Source organism: Musa acuminata, chromosome BXJ3-4, assembly GCF_036884655.1.
Source record: "Musa acuminata AAA Group cultivar baxijiao chromosome BXJ3-4, Cavendish_Baxijiao_AAA, whole genome shotgun sequence".
NCBI classification, from domain to species: Eukaryota; Viridiplantae; Streptophyta; class Magnoliopsida; order Zingiberales; family Musaceae; genus Musa; species Musa acuminata.
Genome location: NC_088352.1, coordinates 37,463,146 through 37,472,659, shown reverse-complemented (window position 1 = coordinate 37,472,659; position 9,514 = coordinate 37,463,146). Strand labels below are relative to the sequence as shown.

The following is a 9,514-nucleotide window of genomic DNA, read 5'->3' as shown; positions in this document are numbered from 1 at the left end:
CTGACACGTCCACGTCATTCATGTTCACTGTCCACTCCGTCTACTTAATTATTGCATCCACTGATAAATATTGAGTGCATGCCTGTGATTGAATGCAAGGCAGTGCGTGACAGAGACACCCAAATCCAATCCCCTTGTCCAGTCTACGTAGAAAATTCATGCTTCGATCTCATACCTGCTGCCCCCATCCATCGGTGAGAATTGCAAGTTATATTTCTTTCAAGGAGAGAATTCCAAGTTATCACTGAGCTAGTTATCCTGCCACCCAGCATCGTGCACATAAACTATATAACATAAAGTGACTTAGAAAAAGAATTGCACGTCAAATCTATACAAGGAAGAAAAAAATGTTGATGATTGATCAACATAGACGAATAGTGTACTTGAGGAACTGTAACCATCTCACAGCGTATCAGTTAATATACTTACCTAACAAAGATAGACAAGAACCGGACAAAAGATATCAGTAAGGATAGGTTGCTTGCATAGCCATGGGCACCACAACAGCTAAAGTTTCCATCAAGCTGATCGGGCAAGTCATGTCTTGATATCATACCAAGTCGGATGATAATTTAAGTCCACAACCACACACAGATCCACCCTAAAAGATAAGGTCCTGACTGTCTTGAGGATTTTAAACGTCAAACCTGAACATGAAATGGACACTACACCAGCGGTGGGTACTGTTTAGCCTGCTGTCGAACACGTCTTTTATACTCCGCTGGATCCTGCAAATTCCAATCTCATTGTGAATGATACATCATAGATGAAAATTTAACAAAAATGATATCAAAAGTTTCAAAAGGAAACCTGGATGAAGAGGTGATAACCATCAGTCTGCGCAGGGTCAGCGGGATTAGGCTGATCAAGCAAGTCCTGTATTCCCACAAGAATTTGTTTTACAGTAATGGCTGGTCTCCATCCCTAGACAGTACAGAATTTAACTACCATGAGAAATAAATCGAGCTAGACCAATATGATCATAAAGCTAATAAACTGACTGGCTTATGATATGCTTACACTATCCTCATTGAGAATCGACAGGCATACAGTTCCAGAAGGATACACATTTGGATGGAAGAAACCTTGAGGAAACTTGCATTTAGGAGGCTTGCTGGGGTAGTCTTCACTGAAATGGAGAGTAAGGGGGAAGTAGCCACCTTCCCAATCAGTCTGCAACATTTAGTGACGGGGCATCATTTATTTTATTTGAGTTCAGAAATTTGCAGAAAAGTTGTAGAAGTTAAACTAGAGATCAAATATGAGGATTGCAGATTGTCAACAAATAAAACCAGAATGCCTAATAGTATTTATACAATATGTGACAAATACAAGTAGCACAGTACATGTTATGAAGAAGTAATCCATGTCCAAGAGGCAAGGTGGGGCACTTCATTTGTTTATCCAGATAGATCATGAAAGTTTAATTTGTATAGATATTAGAAATTTAGCAGCATATCTTCAGAATTAGGAGTCAAAATGAGTACCAAAACTCAAATAAAAGAATACATGCTTGTCAATAAAGATGTATCTCATCAGCTGTCAAAAAGACTCAGCACATAATTAGCAATCCTCCATGAGCTGCAACCTCTTGTTTACAATTATTTCTAAAGGGACCTTTCAACATGAGAAGATTGATTATGGGATGAGAGAAAGCTTGCTAAGATTTTCCTTCAGCATGAGGTTGCAGTTACAATGTACAATTTCAAGTGAAGACTTTACGCTGGAAGCCTTCCAAATAATCTTCCACATCTCTCTCTCAATTATTCGTTGTACAAAGGCCCCTGAATGAATAAAACAATTCAAGGAAGGCTGCAATGCTTATTTATTGCAGCTTTATCTTTCATTTTGTAACTAAAAAGTTGAAGTTCAATCCTTATTCAGATGAAATTTCAACTCTATAACTGCAAGGGTTTATTTCTAGAGAATAAAAAATGTGATTAACATAGATGATATCAAATATAGACTTACGCTGAAAACCATTACTATCCTTTCTTACGTCAGTTCCTCGCTTTATTTCCTATTATCATGTCTCTTTTTCTGCTTTAATTATATTATTCTATTGAACAATCAATCTAGCACGAGATTACTCATTTGCCATCTTGATCCTCTATTAGTGAACAGTGGCCCTCACCAGTGATTTTTGTAACTTCGGACAGCAAGAATACATCAACTAACAATCTAGTACTTTTGGAGTAGCATTCACAAAAAAAAGACCCTGGTAATAATTGCCAATAATGTACTTAAGAAACCACTTTCTACCTCTCTTTACCATATCAACCTCATCAAGCAGTCCTCAGGCACACTTTCAGAATTTAGCTTCAAGATGAAGTTACCTTCAGCTTTAATACTAGCTTAGAACTGATCAAGGCTAATAAAGATTCAGATGTTTCACTACTACGATAAGAGTCCTAAACGATAAAAAAAATCATACATTTCGCTTCAGTTCATCTAATTTTTCCAACTAGGAACAGGATATGGTTGATTTTGGCTTGTTCATAGTAGTGTTTTTAAAAGCGTTAGGCTCCAAGGTCTCAAAATGCTCAAGGCACCGGGCGCTCGCCTAGGCACCCAGCCAACCAAAGCGAGACGCTCCGGAATATTATAATTTAAAAAATATACAGCTAAACAAAAATATGCTAAATAGGTGTCTATTGATGGAGACCTATGCTAAATAGGTTTACAACAGTGCTAAACAGTTCTAAAGAGTAGATCAATATGATGCTAAACAGTTCTAAAGAGTGAATCAATATGGTGCTAAATAATTCTGATTCTTTTCTCTCTCTCTCCTCCAGGTTGGAATAGGATGATCCGATAGGTGGGTGACTGACCTTAGTCTCATTCCCTTCTCTTTCACCATGGAGACGTGATTACAATTGAATGCCAACAATCTCGATAAAAAACACTTGTCATGCCAATACACAAGGGTGCCATGAAGAAAAAGATAGCAATATACCAGTTTTGATACCATTTGATTACTGATATAGTCTCATCACGACTCAAATCTATTCTACTAAATAGTTCTAAAGAGGGAACTAAGAAAGGTGGGAAAAGGAGTAACCGACAACTGTGGAGGAAGGTGAGGGAAGGAGAGGGCGGCAGACGAAACTGCAGCTGTGAACAGATGAAGCTGCAGTGGTGGACAAAGGCAGCAGATGATGTTGTCAACGGCGGCGAACAGAGCTGCAACATCAAACGAACTAAACGAAGGCGATGGAAGAGGTTGCTGATTGAAGCGGACAGAGGTGCAATGACGAACAGAGCTCCAACAGCGGACAAGGTTTAGGGTTTAGACAAGCTGCAACAGCTGGCGAGATTGGACAACGTTGCCGATGGCAGCCAACGGAGCGAACGAAGGTGAGGACGTAGGGTTTCACTTTCACCTTTGCTTTCGTTCACTAGGTCGGGCGAGGGAGGGGGTTGGGGCTGTCAGGTCACTACGTTCTGTCACGACCTTAGCTGGTTTTGCCTAAGGCGTGCGGCACCCTCGCGTGTCCGTCCGCAAAGGTCAGCCTCCCCGAAGCCTCCCATTGTCCCTTAGGACCAACAAAAGAGAGAACGGGTTAAAAGAATGCCTCAATCGGGATCCACAAGCAAACATGTCCGAAAAACACTTCATAGACAATGCAAATTACAAACAGACTTTACAAGCTCTGAATAGTTGCACAATAAAGGGTAAAATGGTCCATTACAGACCGAGAAGCTCTCGAACGTGTCCACATGACACAACCTTTATTTACAAGCCTAAAGAGGCCACCAACCCAACTAAAATGGGACTTATAAGCCTTCGGCCGCCCCTCTACCTGCTATACAAGGCATGAACATGCCAAAAGACAACGGACAGACATAAGCATTACATCCAACATCCTGTTTAGAAGTTTGTCCGTTACATTCTCCCCCACTTATCCCTTCGACGTCCTCGTCGAAGCCTTTGTGAACACTGCAACTCTTCGCCTTTGCTGAGTCTTCAATCTTCTGCTCCAGCTGCAATGCGCCTCCTGGCTCCCAGCTGCTCTCCGCTGCTGTTTCTGAGTAGTCGAACCTTTGATCCGCCATGTTGCTTCAACTCACCAATGACTCTGACTCTGGTGGGGGGTTGGCTGAGTTGTGTTGATCCTCGTTGATTCCTGCGGATCCACCAAAATGAAGGAAAAGACCATTCTTACTGCGCCAGTTTCTCAAAATTTCCACACGCTGCTTGAACTGGGTGGATGCTTGTTGGAGCTTTAACGAGCATCGCCTCGCAAACTTCTGAAGTTTTGGGTCCTTCCTCCACAAAATCTGCTCATTGACTCTTCTTTCAGTTAGTTGTCACATCCAAGTAGGTTCGCATCACTTCCGCTTTCGATTGGCATTTCGTTGGGAAATGAAGCGGACAATCTACTCTCAGTAGCACTGATCACCGTTGGTGAGGATTTGACAACTATTGTCTTCCATTATCTTCGAAGGGTCTTTGAACTTGTGCAGAGCTCCTCTGCTGGATAGATAAGAGAACTGGGGTACTCGGTTTCGCCCATTCTCTTAAGGATTGAGAAGGCAAAGGTTACTTGACTTCGCCCGCCTCCTCGAGGTTGTACTTCACGCATCGAGCTGGTTACTAGCCTTCGCCTGCTCTTTGCTCACACTTCTGAAGCACTTGAAGTGTTTGCACTCCTTGCGTTGAGTTAGCTACTGTGATTCACCTTCTCAATGCCATTGAACTTCTGGAATGCAGGAAGTTTTCACCCCAACTTGGAGTAATTCTCTGATAGATGAGGTCGCCTCTGGGATTGTACTTCAGCCTTGTCTCGGTACTTGGAGATTGCCTCTGCATGCTCCACCTCCTCGGCCCCTTTTACGACCAAGCGCTCTCTCTCCATGAGAGCAAGGGATCAATGACTTGCACGGAAGTCCCGCCTCTGCGGTACCATGGCGCTGGCATGCCCATGGCCCTACTATCCGTCGCCTCGCCTCTGTATCCCTTTTCTTCACAATCAGTAGAGATGTCTCCGTGGCACTCCTCTGAGTCCACCTCCATTCTAACTGATGCTTGATTTTGGGTAGCTAAGTCCCTCTGGACTCGTCGTCGCTTCCTCGCCCCTTTCGACCCCCTGCTTCAACACCTCTGTGTTCTCCAAGCAGTCTGTTTGGTCGATGGAAAGACAGACTGCAACTCCCATGCATGGCCTCTGCCATCACGTTGTAGAGTTTGCACCGATTCTGTTCTCCTTAGCTTCCTTGGTAGCAACGTTCGCTTACTCGACCTTGTCCTCTGACTTGTCGGGCTCCCTTAAGCGAATATGAGCTCTGGAGCAGTCCAACTCTCCAGCTGCTTCAATCATACCTCTGTAAGATCAAGTCCCTCCCATGGAACTCACTGGTACTTGCATTCGAACTTTTTCCTTGGTGGAACACAGCCCCCATATGCTGATGACCAAGGCTTTCATCCGATGCAAAATTCGATGCACGCCCGGAAGACCCGCCTCTGCGGTACCATGGCCTTCACTCCTTGAATCCATAGCCCTTCTTGCCGTTGTGTTGTTCACCGAAGTGGAGCTTCCAGTAGCTCCCGATCATACCTCCATATGATCTCATCCCTCACGGGACAATGTCGTGTGCGTCGCATTGCCACAAACTGTTCCACCACGATCCGCTGCACCATGTCGCCTCCTGGTGACATCTCTATTGCATTCTGATCCTTGTGGAATAAACTCGAATTGTGAACCCTCCATGTGTGGCCTCTGCCAATACATCGCAGGGTCCCTTCCACCTTCGAATTTGTTCGCTCCTTTGGCAATCGACCTTCATCCACCCACTCTTGGGTCACACCTAGATGAAGCACCGCTCTAGGACAGTCCGTCGCCTAGTAGCTCCCGAAGTCCACCGACTCCACTGTAGTTTGTGCACCATTGTCTGGATCCTGGGCCTCTGCCCCTACCAGCACAATCTCCGCTGCGCACTGCTTCCTTCACAGCAACTCAAATGGCAACCCTGTGGCATATTCTTCAAGAGTACCCACCTCTGCGTCCTCTTGCCCCGTGCTAAGGCCTTCTGAACCCAACTTCGCCTCCGCAAATTGAGTCGCCTTAGTTCCTCCATCAAATGCTCCTCCGAGATAAGGTGCATGTGCCCAGAAGCTCCCTTCGTCTTTGGCACCATGCAAGATGAGTCCGCTCCGTCAGAATGAAGGACCCATGGAACAACATGATCCTACCCTTGCCTCTGCAAGAGTTCATGTCTTTGACCTCTGTCTAAGGAAAGCACTGTGCTTCTGCTCCATGTTCCAACTTCTCTGTTGGCTCCCTTCATGCGGCTTGGGTACTTCGCCAAGTTACACCCAAGTTGCTCCGCTCCTCGTTTTTGCATTGAGTCGATGGTGGCCCTCGCGCCCTCCATTCCACGGGTCAGCCCTCCCTTGAGTCCGATCTCCATATCGACTCTAAGTGTGCCTTCATTTAAGTTGCTTCAGGTTGCTCCCCCCACTTGATCTCGCAATGCATCCACCAATGCATTCTCTCGAGCGAGATCAAGCGACAACTCCTCGCCGCTTGCTCGGTCCATCGAACTTCGTGAAGTTGTTGTTTGTGAGGTACTCCTCCTCAACATGTGAAGTCCGTCTCACATGAGTCTCCCTCTGGAGTGCCGAGACTTATCCCTCCTGGATAACTGTCCCGTTGGAGCAACATCTCTCTTCGTTTCGGAGACCACCATCCCCTTGGACTACTCCGATCTGCTGAACAAACTGTGCATTGTTCTGCCTCCTGCAGACGCACTTGCTAGATTGCGCCTCCACGTCAATACAACCACCGCTGCACCCCTCAAGGCCTAGCAACATGCTGAACTCGTTGCACATTTCAGCCTCCTCCGGACGTATCCTTCGCTTGCCGAAGAGAAAGTTTCAATGCTCCATGGCGCCGAGTCTCGGCCGCCTTGGGATGGCCACGAACATTCCATCGTCCGCATACAAGCCCATGCATGAGTACCAAATTCTTCGAGTTAGCAATTCCCCTCACCTCTGTGAGCTTTGCATAACTCTTTTGGTCGTTGAGCAACTCATTCCACCTTGGATGGTCTCATTCTTGCCAAGCGCCTCGCTTGCCTAGAGCACCATCAAGTATAGTTGTCAACGTTGAGCCGTAGCTCAAACTCAGCCATCCCAACCTTTGTGCGCTCCGAATTCTTCCAAGCTTGCCTGTTCTCGTGGTGCCTCTTGCGCGAAGGGTTGGCTATTCCTCAAAATGCCAATGTTAGATGCCCGCTCCTCTGAGCGACTCTTTTCCCTACATCTCCATGCCCGTTTTCCCTCAAACGGTCGCGCGTGTGCTGACTGCCCTCCATGCAGCCCCACTAGGTCCCCCACGTTTGCATGTCAAGTGTTTCTATGAGTGCTTGTCCCGCTCTGATACCATATTGTCACGACCTTAGCTGGTTTTGCCTAAGGCGTGCGGCACCCTCGCGTGTCCGTCCGCAAAGGTCAGCCTCCCCGAAGCCTCCCATTGTCCCTTAGGACCAACAAAAGAGAGAACGGGTTAAAAGAATGCCTCAATCGGGATCCACAAGCAAACATGTCCGAAAAACACTTCATAGACAATGCAAATTACAAACAGACTTTACAAGCTCTGAATAGTTGCACAACAAAGGGTAAAATGGTCCATTACAGACCGAGAAGCTCTCGAACGTGTCCACATGACACAACCTTTATTTACAAGCCTAAAGAGGCCACCAACCCAACTAAAATGGGACTTATAAGCCTTCGGCCGCCCCTCTACCTGCTATACAAGGCATGAACATGCCAAAAGACAACGGACAGACATAAGCATTACATCCAACATCCTGTTTAGAAGTTTGTCCGTTACAGTTCGTTGGTTCGATTGAACCAACTTGTAAGTCCAATCAAACCACCCGATCAATTTGGCTCAAGCACTCGTCCGAGGCACCCGGTGCCTGGGCTCAAGCGAGCACCCGAGCAACGCTTCATTGAAGTACTACGCCCAAGGGTTTTGCGAGGTGCTCAGGCCTCACCTCACCTCGCCCGAGCGTCTTTTGAAATCACTGGTTCAAAGGTCATAAAGAAAGATCCTTCACGTTGTCATAATTCATGGGGTGGGTTTATTGAAAATTTTCACTGTTTATGACTAATCCTTTCAAAAGATTCATTAACTTGCTTGAGCAAAGCTCCCTTAGTCCTTGGAGATGAAACACAAAGGTGAAACACAAAGGTGGATCAGGAAGTTCAAATAAAAAAGATGAAGATAAATGAAAACGAGGAAAGGCCACAGCAAAGGAATTTATTTCCACCATCTAACTTTTCTACAAGACAAGAAAACAGTAATCATCCCTACACCAGTAATTATCAATCAAATAATTAGTATGAAATTAATTCAGAAATTAGTATTTCCTAAAAAAATGTTGTGGTCACGGATATTTTCCACTACTAGTTTGTCCAAATTTATTTCCTTCATACATATTGGGAGTCACCATACTCCAGCATACAAATCATACATATGTATAATCTAAATTGTCCTTCTAAGACTTTGAGGTCCAATTGTACGAATGCACCTAATAAATGCAGATGTTGCACAATAGATACAGCACACCACATACACATATTGCAAAATATGTGAATGCAGCATCAAACTCGATAACCCTTTTTCAATATTTAATTTTATTTACAACACTCCATCCTGGAAACAGCTTAAGCTAAATGAGTAGCTGATCCTCAAAAACTCTTTTACTCGCCATTAGGGCAGTCCTAAATTCGAGTTTAAGCATCCACGTTTCCTTTCTACTGGATGCTTTAGTCACCTAAACACAGGTCTAAGTTCTAAAGATCAACACAAACCTAACATGAGATACCAGAAGAATCTAGTAACACTTAAATCGCTAAATTTTGTGCAGGAAACAACAAGACATATATCAAAGAAAACTAGATCAATGCCAATCTTTATTCCCCTTGTTTTCCCCTTGGAAGAAGGGCACGCGTGCGAGACTTACCCCTTGCTTACCGGGGATGGTGCAGTGCCAAATCATGAGATTCACGGAACCGTCGGGCAACGTCTCAGGTTTCGCCACAAAACCCTATCGACCAAAATTAACATCAAACGAAGTGGATCATCCCAAAGCCAAAAAAGAAACGAAGAAGCAAGGGAAAGTAAAGGGGAGGAGCGGTAGAAGACATGGGGATGATTCTTGCGCCAGGACTTCCGCTCCTCCGCTAGCCTGCCGCGAGCTATGCCTCCCGACATCCTTCTTCCGCTCCCCCTTCCTCGCTCTCTCTTCAAGAAGACAGCAACCTCGTCCGCTGCCCTTTCCTCTTCCTGTTTCCTCGACCAATATTTATCTGCACGCAGGATATCAAAATAAAAAAATAAAAAAATGAGGCCCCCAACGAAAGAACCCAAAACTCCACCCGGATGATCCAAGCCATCAATACATGACATTACTTCCTATCTACTGATATCGGGACAAATGGGTACGAAAAGAAACATCCAATTTGAATTGGACCGAAAATGAGTGCCTAAATAACTAAATCAGA

The 9,514-nt window shown here is 45.1% G+C and overlaps 1 protein-coding gene across 1 annotated transcript; it reads right to left on the bottom strand.

Annotated features, from left to right (window-relative positions):
- Positions 1–329: 329 nt before the first annotated feature.
- Positions 330–9,310, bottom strand: LOC135637223 (SUMO-conjugating enzyme SCE1). Its single transcript, XM_065149776.1, has 5 exons — positions 9,156–9,310; positions 8,974–9,057; positions 1,021–1,173; positions 811–924; positions 330–728 (listed from the first exon to the last, which is right to left on the bottom strand). Exons 1-5 carry the CDS (start codon positions 9,222–9,224, stop codon positions 666–668), a joined length of 483 nt encoding a protein of 160 aa, XP_065005848.1. The 5' UTR covers positions 9,225–9,310; the 3' UTR covers positions 330–665.
- Between the last annotated feature and the right edge of the window lie 204 nt (positions 9,311–9,514).

Coding starts and splice junctions, on each gene's coding strand:
- LOC135637223 (XM_065149776.1), bottom strand. CDS start 9,224: ATGTCGGGAGGCATAGCTCGCGGCAGGCTAGCGGAGGAGCGGAAGTCC. Junction 9,058..9,155: donor GGCGCAAGAATCATCCCCAT/GTCTTCTACCGC, acceptor TTTGGTCGATAG/GGTTTTGTGGCGAAACCTGA. Junction 1,174..8,973: donor CCATCCCCGGTAAGCAAGGG/GTAAGTCTCGCA, acceptor TAAATGTTGCAG/ACTGATTGGGAAGGTGGCTA.